Raw genomic sequence first — 16,860 nt, forward strand, 5'->3', positions numbered from 1 at the left:
ATCACAGTCTTATAAAATTCACGCTGATGGGATTTTTCTCTAAATATTAAAAATTTTTACTCGAGTCATTAAAAGAAACAAAAAATATGAATTTCTATAACCATTCGCAGTCTGATCCTCGCGAATCGTGTGTAACCTTTCCCAAACTTTGTCAATGATAATAATTGGAATTTCCGCGGGTCAGAACGGACCCGTGTCGGTCCGCGGAAGGGTTAGACGATCCCAGCGGAGCGATTTGCCAAGCAGCGCACGGAGACGACGCATTATAACATTAAATCTCCGCGAATCCTTAAGCCCCCGTGAGATCCTTCCGGGCTCTCGTCTTCGTCGCACCACCCACGTGGCCGGAGCTGTCGAGCCACCGATCCTTTTCATCCTAAACGAGCGATTCAAAGCTCGACGTAAGGTAAATCCCCCGGCATAGTCACGGCGGAGTCGTATATATTTCGCGTGTAGCACATGCTCGCGCCGAGTGCCCGTACTCCCCTAACCCCTCGCCGTTCTTCCCGGGCCTCCCCTCCCCCTCTTGTGCGCCGTGTGTGGTCCTTTTATATAATTTGTTCCCGGTCTCCTCCTTCTTCTTCTTCTCTCCCCGGCCTGTCTGCGTGCGCTCCTCTTCCCGGACGATTGCGTTACGGCACTTATGCGAATGTTTGCGAACGTTTCTGAACGTTTGTTCCACCTCCGTCCGGAACACACGGGTCCGTCGACGGGAACAATGGCCGGAATCCTTTTCCGCTTAATTTCGCTGAATGCTGACCCCCGACGAAGCAGCGAAAGTGTCCGTTGTGCATTGTCTTTTGGAAATGGCAGGACAGACTTTATTCGGGTTTCGTGCAATTTTTATTAAAGCGTTCGGAATTTCAATGCGTTGGTAATTTTCTTTTGTGATTTACATGAAACAAATCGGTAAAAGAAGCAGACGAGTTCATCTTCAATTTTCTCTCCCGAGAATAAAATGTCTCCAGTCTTCGGGAGCTTCGCCGTAATAGTAGAAATGGCCCCGATTGGTCGGGGCCGGTAATTCGCAAAATCCACAAATATGATCGCGTGACGCAACGACCGCAAGAAACTCGGACAAGGTGGATGATTGAAGCGCGGGGCCCTGTGCACGGCAACCCGAAGAAGTTAGCCGGCGAAGACGACCTATGAAGCACCAGCTGGGCCCCATCCAGCTGGCAAAACAACCGAGCCTAATTCCTCGGAACGCGATCGCCGAGTAAACGTCGCCGGGGTAATTCCGCGGGTCGGTTTTACCGCGCATTCCGCCGTCAGTCGGTCAGGTGAGAAACGCGCGATTCACCTTGCGTCATTAACTCTGTAATACACTGCGATACGATTGAACAGGAAAATAATCGCAGGCTCCTCGTAAAAACCCGAAAGTCCAATTTTATTCGGAAGAGTTAAACAATTTGCAAAATCTGGACAACCGCGTTGATTCCTCCGGATCTTCTTCGGAGCACACTGTCCGCGCAAACCGCAAGATTTATGGCAACACTGTCCCCTTGTAACGACCGCGGAAAAATTGTTCCGGGTTCCCCGGGGGAGGGGCAGGGTTGTTCCGTGTGTGCGCGCAGAATGATTTACGATAGAATCGCGACGAGTATCGATTACCCGTTGTGACGGCACACTGCACTCTTCCCTAAAGAGAAGCATCGTCCACTTTCGCCTTTGCCGGCATGCAAATCGCTCTGTAACCGAGGCCCGGGGACCCGGCATTAGCGGTATTACGGTTTTCTAAATGCGCCCGCTCGTAATCTCGGATTTAAGTATCGCGTAATGATACTTAAAAGTATTTTTCCGGCGGAGATGGGTTCCCACAAGGAACACCTGCAATTACGGGCTATTACCCGCGGCTCCGAGAGTTTGTTTCGCGGGCATGCTCGCCAAACGATTTTTTGCCAGACTGACCACCGGAGGGTGGCCCCCGTCCAACCATCGGGCCCCCTCAGGCCCACCGTGGCCCGGATCGAAACGTTGACATTTTCACGCCTCTTTCGAACTGTTTCGATCGTCCACATAGTCCGGCGAAAATCTGGCAAGGTTTTGCCGACATTGCTCGCTCAGAGAATTAAATAATTCTCGGACGCTAGACTCGAAAATGTGCAAATTCATTATTTTGGTACACTAAATATCTGCAATTGTACTTATAAAAACGAGTAGATGCAATTTGACACGATAGACATATTAAAAGAATTTATTAGGGAAAGTAAAATTGAAGCTTTATTCTACGTTTTATAATTTCCCCAATAAATTCTTGTAATTTCTCATTTAGTCTGAGACATCTACTCATTTTTATGCGTACGATTGCTAAAAATTGTATAGTTTAAAATTGAAGCTTTATTCTACGTTTTATAAACTGTACAATTTTTAGTGGTTATATTTGTATTTGACAATTTTTATTTTGCACAAAAGTCCCCAGTCTAGTCATGATAAAATACATAAATAAATAGATTGGTTAGAAGATTGTACCGGTGTCTCGGTGAGACTTGAAGGCGTTAAAAGATCGTCGCTGGGGTTTTCGCGGATCTGCGGAGGATCGGTGGATCTTTCACTCGGGTAAACGTGAGAGGCCCCGGATCGCGGGTCCCATGGGCCCGGATCGGTCGCGTGGGAACCGGTCGGCCGTTCTCCCGCCCTTCTTTTCCCCGTTGGAAAATTGAATGGTACGAGAGGACGCCGATCGATCGTTAGACGACCAATCGTTCGCCGCTTTTACGAATCGGCCGGAGAAATGGCTCCGATAAGTGCACCGATAACGACCGGTCGCGGGGGCCATCGTCTGCACGCGTGCACACCTTCGTCCACCTCCTCTTCGTCCTCTTTGCGCGCCTAACTTTCGGGCCGATCATTTTATAGTTCGAATGAAAATTATGAGTAGAAAGCGGCGCGGCGCGGCGCGGCGCGGCGTGTTCCCTCGTAGCGTTTGACGCGAGCTTCGCGCAGGTCGATGAAAATTGAGGATCGGGGCACGTCGAGGGCCCCAATTTGTTACGTGTTCCGCGGAAATCATTATCTACCCCGGGGGCCACGGTGTGATCGATTCCTGACATTTTATATTGCGCTTGATCCGCTCGAACATTTATTGATCGTTAAGCGATGCCGGTTAAACGACGAACCGCATGAGCACTGCGTTCGGTGTCGTTGCGGAGGAAGCTTTCTAATATTCACGTTGGGATCCAGCGTGAAAATCCAGGCGGAGATTGTTTAATCAATATTTAGTGTTGCTCTCTTTGTCGGAAAGAAGCTCATTTTTGCGGAACTGTTTCGCTGAGACTAAAATTTTTGTGATGGGTGTTAGAGGTGAGATCGGATAGATCTCGATTAAATTTAATCTGCTGTAGACTATTGACGTTGGATCGTGTTACGGTACGGGGATTTTGTTAAAAATTGTGTTGGCGAGACTGCTCTGGGAGGTAGCAGCTTTCTAGGAAGCGATGGCCCTAACAATTTTCAACTTTCTACCGCCCCGAAAAATAAAAATACTGTCCCGAAGGAGAAAACAGTGGCCGAGCATTTTTCTTTATTATCCCCCGATTTTTGTCACTTTCATCGCCGCTACCCGTCTAGAGAGACGGTCCACGTCTCAAAGAACCCGCTGGTGAACACTCTCGAACCCGCTCGCTCGCTCGCTCGCGTGCGAGCAGTAGGATTTCTCCCGCGTCGAATTTATCGCACGGCAGTATTTGCACTTAAATGGGAAGAGGTTAATCGCGCGTCGCCGACCTTTCCGCGACTTCTTCTTCGGAGCGGTTTCCGCGCGAAAATCGCTCGCTCACCGTGCGCTTTCTGCCGCGAAAAAGCTCCGCCAGGTGCATCGCACTGCTCCACAAACTTTACCTTTTTAATCACAGAAAGATCTTGTCAAAATTCAAATTCTACAAAATGGATTCCCCGCTTCCACTTCTTTTATTTTCTATAGTATTTATTGCATCAAACTGTTCTGTTTGCAATTAATGCATAGTCGACAAATTTGTTCAACTGGTGCACCCTTTGTGATTTTGGGTGGCACTTTAAACCTCTAAATTCAATTTCCGGTTCGCGGTTCTTCCTCGCGAAGGTTTCCTTCTAATTGTACGCCGCTTTCCCGAGAGACCTCGCGATCGTTCGCCGATTGATAGCTGCGCGGTAACCAACGTAATTGCAGCGTTAAATTTATACGTCTGTCGGAGGTCGGGACGGTAATTGGTTTATTTGCACGCGCCACCGGCAGTTCTCGCTTCCCGGTGATTTAAGTGAACCGGTTTTCTTGGAAACGAGCCGTTTTGGGTGCTCATCACATGCGATCCGTGGATCGTTGCGTGGAACGTTACGTGGAGGCTGTGTTTGGGATCTTTAGATCCGCTTTTTATCGCCCCCTTCAACTTTACGCCGAGAGAAACTCGGTACGAACGTACAGAAAAATCGGCCAGAAATCCTGGTACGAACACAGCAAATTTCTAAAATTATAAAACAGAATTCTAAAATTCTGGAATACGTATTTTTATATATAACGACGTCAAATGTTTAAAGCATTAATAGGAAAAAATAAATACCGAAGAGAAAGAAAATGAAGGGTGAAATTTCGCTCGGGTCATGAACGACCCAGGTTGCCCGCGGAGGGTTAAACATGCGAAGATGTAGAATCCCGTTATCGAATAACATCGTCCCGAATAACATCTCGCACCCGTTACACTCATGCATCATTCTCCGATTAACCGAATCGAGCCGCCATAATCACAGTTCAGCGCGCAGCAATTACACGAGCGAACAATTTAATTGATACACTCGGATTGTTTCAATGAGCCCCGACGCCCGGGTCGGTAAACGAGATTTATTATAATAGATCGAGGCGGTGAGCTCGATTCTCATCGATCCTCTTAATTCATCCGAGTCGAGACACGATACCGCGGGATGAATGAACGAGTTTTCATCAATTGCTGGAACAATCAATAGCCAGATATGCACGGCGGAAAGTCGTCGAACACGTGGATGCGATCGGTATGCAAACCGGTCGTAATTCATGCTGCCGGTCGGCGCGCTTATGAGTGGCCCCCCGCGGCTTTTATGCGCGCGGCGTTTGAACAATGAAAACGGCCCCACTGAAATATTGTAATGGCGGGCCGTGATGCATCGGCGCGGTGCCCTCTGTTCTCACGCGTTGCAGGATCCTCGATTTTCGCGTGACTTACCGGAAGTATCGGCGCAACTCGCGATATCGCAGCCTCTCGACGATCGATCAACCACCCTCGATCGTATATTCGACGATGCTTCTCGGCCTCGTTGCCGGGGAACTCGCCGTTTCACAAGTTTTTCTTCCGCCGATCCCACGATTTTATAGTTCATGACGTCAACACATTTTATTCGGGCACCAAACATTGTCGAACACACAGAAATCGTCCCGTGATAGATACAAAGTCTTCTGAAGACGAAGACAAAATCTTCACGGTTTATTTCTGGTCCAAACAATATCAAAGAAGCACAAATTTATTTTTTATTTCCCTTCCAAACAGTATCAAACCAGAACAAATGCAAACATTGCAACAGTGAAGCATAATATCTTGACATAAAGGAAGGATCGATTTTCAAATCCTATTTCTATCTTAAACAATATCGAACAGGAATAGATGCGTACAATTTTCAATTCAAACAATATCAAACAGGAACACATGCATAAATGCGTGTCTTAAATGTAACTTGCTTCCTCGTAGGATTGTGTTGGACTCGACACTGAAATGTTTAGATAAAATTGTTACAATGTTCTCTTGTCTTGTTTGACGGTGTTTGAAGACTTCTAGATTGCAATACCCTGTCTCATTGTTCGAGAACATCGCCTTGCTCGATTACATTTAAAGTGAAGATTTAATTAAGACTCATACTGTTGCTTCCTCTTCTTGTTTGACGAAGTTTGAAGAGTTCAATATTATAATTGCTTCCTCGAAATTGTCAATGCTGCCTGATTGTTTGAAAGCATCCTGAAAATGCATTCTTAAGACTCATACCATTACTTCCTATTCCTGTTTGACGCTGTTTGAAGCAAAAATGCAGCCGGTACACTAACACTCTTTCTGCTATTCCCCGATGCTTGTACATTAAAAAAAAACTGTTTTAAAATTCGACCACAATCTCCGGGTTCCCGCAATCACTTAAAACCCGCTCACACTGAACCAAGCGACTTTACTGGCGCGATTAAAAAAGCGAATTTACGAGTTCCATTTGCGGCGTTCTAAAAGTACGATCATAAACGATCGGCCGATCGAAGAACCAGTTGTTTCACAAATTCCACGGGAACGGTTCCAGAATTCGCAACGCGCCGATGCCGAAAAAGCGAAACGACCGCGGAACAAACCGAGACCGCTCGGCTGCTTTCTCCGAGTAGCGAGCGAGTGTGTCCAGCCGGTAATTAACGGGACGAACAATATATTAGCGCGTGGCCCGTTGCGTAATTGCTTAATCATCCCGATTCGATTTCTTCTTCCGCGGCCGCGTTCGAGTCCGCAAAGGCTGTTGCGCAATGCGCAATTTCGCGCGTTCGACGCATTTCTCTCGTGCCGCCGCGGGTACGTGGACGATTTCTTTCCTCGCGGTGCGGATCGAGAGCCATCCCGATTATGCAAAAACAATTATCTTCGGTCACGTATAAGGAGCGCAATTATTAAGCCGGTTAAACGGCAGTCGGCGCGGCGCAGAGCAGAGCGTTCTTGCGAAAGCGGCGTAAAACATCTCGCGAGTTCTCTCTCTCTCTCTCTCTCGCTCTCCTCTCTCTCTCGCTCTCCTCTCTGTTGCGCCAGCTCTCGTTCCATCCCGATTTTTTTCGCGACCGGTTTTCCTGCCGCGATAAAAAATAGGGCCGCCGGAATGACGTTCGTGACACCGTTCTTCGCGCTCGTCTCTCGTCGCTTTCGAGGGAACAGGTGCCGATCCGGGAGACTGAAAAGAAACCCGCCGCTGCCGCATTGTCCTCGGGACAGCCTCTTGCCGGAATACATTTACATTGTTGTTTCTCCGTTGATGGACCCGTTGTATCCGCTGATGGAATTATCAACGCCTCATGTTGCCGCTTAAATGAGCCGTCCGATGCAAAAGTGGTGTAAGTCAATGTTTCTCTGTTTAACACCGCGTCTCGAGGATTTAATATCGTCACTGAATAAAATAATTGTGACATCATGTCTTACAGAACTTGTACTTAATTCTAAATAGTTCAAACAGCGGTGCGCGTGTATCGTTAATTTGTACTTTCTTTGCGAAGTAGGCTCTGAAGATCCTCCCAGAGATTATGTTGGAGATACTAAAGATGTTGGAGATCGTACAGATCACCTAGAGATCTCGTAGAGATTCTAGAGATCTTCCCGAGATGTTCTGGAGATTCTGAAGATCTTAGAGATTCTAGAGACCCTCCAGAGATCTCTGAGAGATCCCAAAGATTCTAAACATTCTACTGTGATCCTCCTGGAGATTCTGAAGATCTCAGTTGTTACAGACGTGTGATCCAGAACTGGGAATTTTTTAGGTACTAACAGAAGGGATTAAAGAAGTGTTTCGTTTCTCCAAAGTACTGTTCTGATGCTTTAATTAACACAAAACAAGATTTTTAACAAAATCTTCAATTCCTCAAAAAAAGCAGGTGGAAATTTTTTATACAGTCATTTTCCACCAATTTGTTTTTAATATATGCAGTCTATCTAGAATTTCTTGGTAGTAAGTATTGGAAGTGAGTGTCTATGAGGCAGGTAATACGCAGCGAGTTTTGAATGCTATCGTCTCCCGCATGTATTGTTCTAATTGTCGAGCATCCTGAGATATGTCCGGCGATTGCATCTTATCTTCAGTGTTTATGTTCATTTGCAATCCACGTTCTCCAGACTCTTGCCAAATTACGTTCGATGGGTTGTCGTTGCTTGGTGTGGGATTTCTAGAAAACCAATAAATAATTGGAAAAACATTCTTATGTGACAGAACAATGAGTCAATCGACGCAGCGTTGCTCTATTCTAATTATACTTCACAAATTTCTAATTCGAAGATTGAGTTTTCTAAAAATTCTAAAAATTTTGTATATTTGATCTCCCAGGAATTATTTTGTAACAAATTGGTAAAAGGTTCCACTATATATTTATAAATTCCAGAAACCATAATCTTACCCGCATTTCGCGAAGTTAGCCCACATGGCAGACACCTTCGTTCTGAACACGTTGACAGGATCCTTGGGATCGGTAGGTTCGCGAGTCATGGCAATGTGGAACACATACTGCAGGTCGTCAGCGTGAGCGGTTCCTGCAACAAAAATTATTTCCTATTATAACCATCTTTATCGTAATAAGAATTTAAAAGATCGATTGCCGTACCGTTTAAGTTCTCTCCGCCTTGTCTGTGTAAAGCGTACGGTGAATCAAAGGTATGAATATAAGAGTAAATTGGCAAGTTACTATCTTCCTCCTTTATTACCCTGCGAGTTAGGTCTTGCGGTGCTGTGTAGTACCAGTCAGTCAAGAACTGTGAACAAGAGAACAAGAAGTTAGTATTAAACGTGGTTAATGTCTTCGATTTCTCTTTCTTTCAAATCTTCAATGAACATATAACTTCTTCCTTCATCATTCTATACAATAGAAGACTTCAATTAATAAAAAGATCCAGTGTAATAAATAGACTGCGGTTTATATGCACTTCTAATACAAATTAGTGGCTCAAACGTAAAATTAAAGAATCATTCAATTAATTTAAAAATAGTATTAATTTCATCTGATTTCATTTCATCTTGTAGTTATTAAAAAAAATGTGTATGCAGCTTCTACGGCTTTCAATTAATACAGACAATTTTTGCTTCGCATAAAAAATCCACAGTAATAAATATTTAACTAAATAAAGAACACTCACCACTGAGTACTGCTTGGCTTTGCCTTTCATGAACCTGTTAAACACGTCCTGATCGATATCTAACAGTCTGTCAAAGTTTGTCCAAGTATCGTTTAGAGTGCCTGTGTAGCCAGCTGCAACATGAAAGTATAAAATAAAATACATACCGTCAATTAATCCACTAAATATCATTCAAATTATATCGTGCTTAGTGTCAATTTAATTGGCAAAATGCCACAAATAAATTGGTGAAAGTCCCATAAAAATAAATGAGAAATAAAGAAGTTTTGTAATTGGATTAGTAGTGGTTCACACTGTATGCCCGACCCCTCTTTAGGCTTTACATTTCTTGACCCCTCGTGGGGTATGCCCCCAGTGGAGGGGATAGGCGAACTGACTAAAATCGTGTAGCTCCGTTCGGCTTAGATCGAGACCTTACTGTACTTACGTCTGGTGAAACCAAGAGCCTCCTCCTTGGTGTGGCCCATCATTATGGGCACCCTATTGAATCTTCCAGTTTTGTACAACGTTAATGGACATTCTGTGAAGAACGCTCTATTGCCAGCACTCTTCAACTCTTTGGTCGGTCTGAATGGTATACTGAGCTGAAATTTCCAAAATGGTTTAATAGACTTGTCCCCTGGTCTGGTTGAGATTTAATTTTAGTTTTCAATTCGTTTTCACTTAGTCTTCAATTAAATTGATCAAATGTAGTACCATGTAGAAAGCAACACGCTCAAGTTTAAATTGCAATAAATAAAAAGTAGAAAATATGAGTATTACCGTTTGTGTAATTTCGTCCATATACTGGCTGCCATTTACGAGATCCTTCGCTGGTGCATTCATGTAGAATTGCAAAAGTGAATCCGAGTCCTGCGCGTTGTTACCAAGGAAGGCAGCCAGCTGTTTCGCTTTGTCCATCGATTGCTCGGGAGTGTGGTACGCCCATGGCGCCAATGCTGTGCCACTCATGGCAATTGCTCTCACGAACAATCCTGATTCCAGAAAAAATAGCAACATTACAAGGACGCATGGCCCTATCTTCCTACCATTTCCAATAGTTCAATTCTTTCGATTTTCAGTGCATCGATTAATATAAAATTTCCAAAACTTTTCACATTTTTGCAGGTTTACCCGGGCTCGAATATTTTGTGTTAATTAGTTTGGGTCAAGTTCTTAATTTCTTTTTTAAATTGTTCTGTGACCACTCCGTCCAAGAACGGCTTAATTAGGGAAGATGTTGCTATACCTGTCGACATCGGTGACAATATATGAAAATGAACCAGCGCACTGCCAGCACTCTCGCCAAAAATCGTCACTCGCCTCGGGTCGCCACCGAACTTCGCGATATTCTGCTGCACCCATTGCAGAGCTAGGATTTGGTCCTTTAATCCTGCGTTCCCTAATGCCTCCTCTCGAGCCAGCGACAGGAATCCTAACGTGTGAACAACTTTTTCGTTATTGACAGTACAATATAATATCTCATAAAGATTGGACAATTTGTCTACTAGTCTCAACATTTACCGAAGACTCTAAATATTTAAAACAATATCAAAGCACTAAGTCACTGTCTAAAATTCCGAGATAATTACCGAGTGCACCGAGTCGGTAATTAAAGGTGACCACCACAACGTCCTGCTCTATCAGCATGTCTGGCCCATAGAATGCTGTCAGAGATGATCCCGCATTGTAGGATCCACCGTAGATCCACACCATCACTGCCTTTTTGTGTGTAGACTTCCCGAACGAAGTCTGGACAACGATAAATCAAAATATTTAAAAAACATTCCTCTGTTTAAGCACTCGCTTTATGAAAATTTAAAGGATAAATTTTTTAAAGAATTGATAAGGTCTGTGTAAAGTGATTATTAAAATTAACATAAATTCTACGAAGCACTAAAGTCTTAAATATTTCTTCTAGTTCAGTTAATGAGTGCCTGTCACCTTTATTGAAATGTATGGAGATTCAAATTAAATTAATATTAATTTAAAAACATTGACGATACTGTGATGATTATACTCACAATAGGACTGAACACGTTCATGTACAAGCAGTCTTCATCCCCTACGTATCTGTTACCACCAGCCTCGTCGATTTGTGGGCACGCAACAGCGTCCGCGGTAGCGTTCAACGTAGCCCGCCATGGCTCCGCTGGCACCGGCGGCTATAGTGACAATAGACAATTAATGACAGAGCTTGGGCCGTGCCAATCCGGCTACTGTTCACCACGCATTTCCAATTCAAATAGCACTGATCATTTTTCCATTCTATGATTGAATGCTACCTTTACAGGTGCTTTTGTCAAGCAGATTGTATCGGTCACAATCAATGTCGCATTCATAAAATACGACTGGCTCGAGATACATAATCATAAATGTCAATGTTCTACATACATTTCCATCCCGGAGAATTTAATTAGACGGAGCTTTACCTTGTGTCTAAGGCTTCCGATGGGCGGTTTTGCGTAAGGGATGCCTCTGAAGGACGAGAACGGCTTCGCGTTCAAGAAGGTAGTCTTCACCTCACCCTGCACAGGTCCTGAATTCGTGTGGATCACCGGAGTCATGGCACCGAAACATTCCGACGAGAGTAGGAGAACAGATAAAGCTAGGAGATGCTTCATCTCGACGACACCTGCAACAATCAGTTACGAAAATACCTGTTGTTCGATCACTTAAGCTCGATTCCAAAAAGAACGAAAGAACAAGGATTGCTCTAACGAAAATAGGCTGTGCATCTTTATGCATTAAAAAAAAAAATAAGCGAATAAAACGTAAAACTTTTCTAATTCACTATTTCTGACTTATTGAGATTTCTGAAACAAGGAATTTAAATCTTTATGCATTAAAAAAAAAATAAGCGAATAAAACGTAAAACTTTTCTAATTCACTATTTCTGTCTTACTGAGATTTCTGAAACAAAGAATTAATTTTTATTCCATTCGTATTTCATGGAGTAGAAAATTTGTATCGCACAGAAAAGTCTATTCAACTAAACACAGGAAACTAACAGTACAGGTGAAAGTCACAATGGTCTCTCTGAGGTCAACTGCTTTACAACGAATCGAATCATAAAACTGCCGTATGACATTAATAAAATTTGCAAAATACGCGAAGTAATGCGCCACTGCAATTGTCACAAAAACTTGCAAACCAGTCAGCTGGTTCTACCGGTACCTCTAGTGACAGTTCACACTAAAAGTCAACGAGGTCTCACCTGTGGAGTATTGTGCAGTGCCAAATGACGACCGTTTTTCGTGAGAGGATCGACTGAACAGCACTCGTCGAGGAAACTCGCTGATATATATATCGCGAGTGACGATCGCGACTGGTGCCAATGTAGCTTGAACCGCAAGCGGCTGGAGTCAGCGTGACTCATGCTTCAATGTTGGCAGCTTGAGAAAATCCTACACGGCCCGTGAGCCAGCGCTTGATAACCTCGATTACGAAAGTGGATCCGTGGAACGCAACGAAAAGCGTTATCTCGCTCTATTTTCCTGGTTCGCGGTCATTTGCATTTTGATGACGATTCCTTTGACAACTGCTAAGGTTCCTTTGACGCATTCACGTTTCAACGAACCGGCGACTATCTTTCAATTTGTGCAAATTGGTCAGTTGTTTAAACGCGCGCGACACATGAACTTATCAAGAGGCAACGAGGTGCCATGTGAGTGGTTTTGTTTATACACAGAATAAATTATTTTTTGGCAAGTAGAACACCGTTGATCGTCTGTGACGGTGTTACAAAATTTTTTGAGGACGGGAAATATTTTTTTGTAATGGAATAAATTTTTTGGGTAAGTCAGATGTTGTGCGCAATTCCCAAAATAAACAGTACAAACACAACCACAGTGAAAAGTATCGAAAAGAATGTCACGCATGAAACAATATGTATATTCATCGTGTTCTAACAGCTGCATTACCCCGATAAGATAAGAATAAACTAACATTAACAGGAAAACATTTCTCGCGGCCGCCTAGTGTAAATATTAGTTGAGATGAGCTCAGCAAATGTTGCTAACGACGAGCAGCCCTTGCGCGAATATTAACAACATGTCCTCCGTGTCTCAGAATCAACGAAACCGTAATATCTAGTTGCAATAAACGCAAGGTTTTATCGCTGTTGGATCCAAAAAAAACAGATGTGCGTATTTATAGTTCTTACATTACCTTATGAGGAAAACTTATGGTTAATTATTCTACAGCGATAACAAAATGTTCCGCTTGCGTAACAACAACGACAGCAGTCACAAAGTCAGACAAGTTTTCCGTGTTATCGATCATTTTCATAGATCAGTATGCTGCGTCAGTGTTTGCTGTCCGTTATCGAGGAGTTGCTCGCATTTGTTTGCAAGTATTGGATCGAATCGGCCAATTGTTTTTTTTTTTTAGCAAATGTGTGCTTTCATTCTGAATGGGATACTTAATTGTCACTTTTCAGATATCGTTAATGTTTTATTCAATATTCTACATTAATTCGAGATATAGTGGTAATTTTAATTATTTACTAAAAAGTGTGCATCAAATAACTACACGTGTAAAACAATTTTATGTGTGTGTGTGTCGCATAATTTACCAAGTTTTGCATTTGTCTTGGCAAACGGCAATAAATTCGTCGATAAAATTAAAAAATTAAATTAATGAGAAAACGCATAAAATAGCAAACAGCTTCGCACTGTTAATCTCTCGATCACACGAAAAAACCGTGGTTTGCATAACATTCCAGAATCATCTACACAAAATTCACAGACTAGTTGCCATTCGAGGTCACCGAACAAAAACTATAGTTGACGAGTTCGCGTTCGGGGGAACGATAAAGAACAGAGGTGTGTACGGTAATCAGCAGAAAGCCACTGGCAGAGGTACACCTTTCCACGGTCACAGTGACACAGGTTTACGACTGGCGGCCGTAAAACGGCAAATCGATTATCGCCGGCTAACACTCCCATGAATCGGTCGTTAATTCCGATATTCCGATATTACGGCGCATTGTACATCTATTATCTCGGTTTCGCCGAGGCTGCGATCGTTATCGGCTCGGGGGACTAGCGGATCGTTAAATTAACAATGAATTATCACGCTAATGTCCACGATTTTCTCAGCTGACCCGCCGTTAAAATGCAGGGGAAAACTGCGGCTCGTCGATTACCGTAAAACTTTCCTATAAATTGTTTAACCGCCGACAGATTGTTTCCCTGTGCTCTAAACTACCGTTCACCGTTTATACCTAGCACAATCTTCGCTCCGAATTGTGCCAACTTCATCCAGTGTCTACAATTTAATACTCCAAATGATTTTTATGGGCTATTGAGCTATGAAAATCATGATTTACACACGCACAACTTTCGAACTACTGATCACCTAGAATCAAAACTTGGATTTTCAGAATTTTCTCGCCAAAATCTACTGGATTACATAAAAAAGAGTTGAAAATTTCTGGTTTCCCGAAGTAAAGTTTAGCCATATTTGGCATATGTATAGTATATTCGTTTTAGCAAATTCAGTACGTCTTTTAATATCCACGAATCAATCAATTATAATATTTCTTTCTTCTGTAAATACTCTAAAAGAATTCAGAACAAAATAACAGAATGTTGTCACAGTGTGCGAAGCTAATCTTGTGCTACATGGGTAACTACATGAAAATGACCGACAAAAGGCTGGCGATCGCGACGATGTCCAGCGTATCGAAACGGAAGCGTTTAATTAACCGAGGAAGAAGAAGTTTATTACTATATTTACAGGGGTCCTCAGACATCTTCAGTTGTCGATCACTGGGGTTGAGATCTTGCTCGACAGGCTGGGAGGCACGAGAGTCGTGGAAGAGAGTCATCGAAAGACACCTGGCGCACCGAAAGAAGATCGTACAACACAAGCCAATGATCTATACCCGGTGCAGTCGGAGGCTTGCACCCGAAGCGATGCATCTCAGGCTGGTTGCGTGCCATTTGTTATTACCTGTGTCGTCCTGCCGGTGGACTCCGGGCAAAAACAGGGTGGCGATCTCTCAAACGATCATCAGCACGATGAAAGGAGTTTCATTATTCATCGATCCGTCTCGTGGGGACACCGTGCACGCAGAATAGGTGGGCCTGCAGTTAATGATTCAGCGAGGGGGACCTTGGTTCTCGATGGAACGCAACTAACAAGATGTAAATAGCGTTTTCGAGGACGCTGGAACCGCTTTGCTATGCCCAGTTTCGTGTCCAACATGAAAACTGATTATACCGAAACGTGAAAGGAGACGTTGACAAAACACTACGCCGGATAGCCTGTTTATTCAACAAAATGCTTCACCGAGAAAATTTATGTATTCGGTTCTGGAAGATGATTTACGGAACGGTGCTGAATGTTGTTTACGTCTTTGATTGATTTAAAGGTGGCTTCAGGACCTTTATGCAAAATGAAAATTGCCCGCATACATTACACAAGACAAGTGGGCGTTTAAAAATTAGAATAATTGAATATGTAAAAGGTTGGAATATTTGATAGTTCAGAAGTTTGGGAAATTCTAAATTTGGAATATTCGAATATTTGAGTATTTGTATAGCTGAAAATACAAACATTTGAATGTTTGAAAATTAGCGCAAAAAGTGCACAGATCCAAGCCACCGGAGAAAGTAGAGAAAAAGGTAGCAACAGCCCGGGGTGCATAAGGACAAAAAAGTGTGCAACAAGGAGAGGGATCGTCTTGCGATCTTCACGTTGGTGGCATGCGCGTTGCGCCCAACGTGACCAATGTTCGCAGTCCTCATTAATCTTTGTTGCATTCATTAAAGAAGCAGTAAACCACTCATTACTCGATCTTCATGGCGTTCTTGATGCGTGTATCCCGGGGTGATCCCGGTGGCATGCTCTCGTCCCAGAGAGTATCCTCCGAGTGGAGTCAAGTTGAAATCCTTAAGCGACATGATGAGCATCGGGCATCTTCCTCTTCCCAGAACCCGGGGCTAACTTCTGCAGATGCATACACGCAGCTGAACGGTTATTACGAACGGTTGCATCCCTATCGCGTGAACGTTCTACCTCCTCTCAAGTTCCGGGTTCGATTATTGCTTCAATTATTGCTGTCGACGTATCGGTAATCCATCGATTGGTCCCTCGCACCGGTGTTTCACTTTCCTGTTATTCAGAATCCATTACATGCTGGAATTCCCGTGTGCTCGCGATGCAAGGATGTTTCCGCTTCGGTATACTCGCCGTCACCTTGAACGGCGATGTTGCTATAGTCAAGGAAAATTCTCAATCTCTTCCGAGCAGTATTTTAATGGTTCCGGCCTTGGAAATGAATAAATATTCCAGACACATCTGCAAGATGTCACAAAATGAAAAACGATCAAGATAGTCGAGGATCGATTTTTTCGTCCGATTCGATAACCAACGATCCAATACGAACACGTCGCGTAATGACAATCCAATAAGGATCGCGATCCAGCATACCGATGTCTAGACACCCGGCCACCGTCTTCATTTCTCTGTATCTGGTCGTCGTCTGTCGGGTCCAGTTCGCAACGAGATCATCGATATCTCCGAGCCGCGCGCACCTATGCAATTATAATAATTGTACCGCGAGCCGATCGCGGATACAACCGCCGGTCATAATTAATCACGGCGGTTCGAGGAACACGCGTCGATCCGCGACAATTAGAGTGTCACGTCAGCGAAACGGAACGGGACGATCTAATTGGCTCCTGCAGGAAATATCGCAGGTAGTATGTTCTCGCGGTGAAATCCTCGGCTGCGCGCTTTATCGTCGTTTAGGTTCGTGCGTGGCAACTTCGCGGAGTTTTACCACTTGAATTGAAATCACTGCAGCGAGCAGGGATTACTTAGGGGTGTCTTTCAATTTTTACTAATTTCTAATATTACTCTCCGATATCGGCAACTAGAAGCTACGAGGAAAACTTTCTCTGTCGATTTGAAGTTATTCCAACTTGGTCATTGACTATATCTGGAGTTCACGCTATAGTCTAGCTAGGGGAAGTTAGGGTAGAGGTTGAAGTCACCGCGAAGTTAGTGGGATGCAGAC

The 16,860-nt window shown here is 43.7% G+C and overlaps 3 protein-coding genes across 9 annotated transcripts in view; 2 read left to right on the top strand and 1 right to left on the bottom strand.

Annotated features, from left to right (window-relative positions):
• Positions 1-16,860, top strand: part of LOC143357013 (uncharacterized) — a 410,515-nt gene that overhangs the window by 196,698 nt on the left and 196,957 nt on the right. The gene's annotated exons all lie outside the window — the stretch shown is intronic.
• On the bottom strand, positions 7,641-12,160 carry LOC143356933 (juvenile hormone esterase-like). 2 transcript variants are annotated; one of them, XM_076793000.1, is made up of 11 exons: positions 12,049-12,160; positions 11,264-11,466; positions 10,856-10,996; positions 10,424-10,583; positions 10,081-10,266; positions 9,615-9,826; positions 9,280-9,436; positions 8,853-8,965; positions 8,324-8,471; positions 8,120-8,252; positions 7,641-7,891 (listed from the first exon to the last, which is right to left on the bottom strand). In XM_076793000.1, the coding sequence occupies exons 2-11, from the start codon at positions 11,453-11,455 to the stop codon at positions 7,699-7,701; spliced, it is 1,635 nt and encodes a 544-aa protein (XP_076649115.1). In that variant the 5' UTR covers positions 11,456-11,466; positions 12,049-12,160; the 3' UTR covers positions 7,641-7,698. The 2 variants fall into 2 exon arrangements, with proteins under 2 accessions (XP_076649115.1, XP_076649116.1); XM_076793001.1 differs by having other exon boundaries at positions 11,986-12,103.
• LOC143356934 (uncharacterized) lies at positions 12,306-15,205 on the top strand. Its single transcript, XM_076793002.1, has 2 exons — positions 12,306-12,498; positions 14,576-15,205. Exons 1-2 carry the CDS (start codon positions 12,354-12,356, stop codon positions 14,989-14,991), a joined length of 561 nt encoding a protein of 186 aa, XP_076649117.1. The 5' UTR covers positions 12,306-12,353; the 3' UTR covers positions 14,992-15,205.

The sequence above is a fragment of the Halictus rubicundus genome, chromosome 9 (genome assembly GCF_050948215.1).
Source record: "Halictus rubicundus isolate RS-2024b chromosome 9, iyHalRubi1_principal, whole genome shotgun sequence".
Classification (NCBI taxonomy): Eukaryota; Metazoa; Arthropoda; class Insecta; order Hymenoptera; family Halictidae; genus Halictus; species Halictus rubicundus.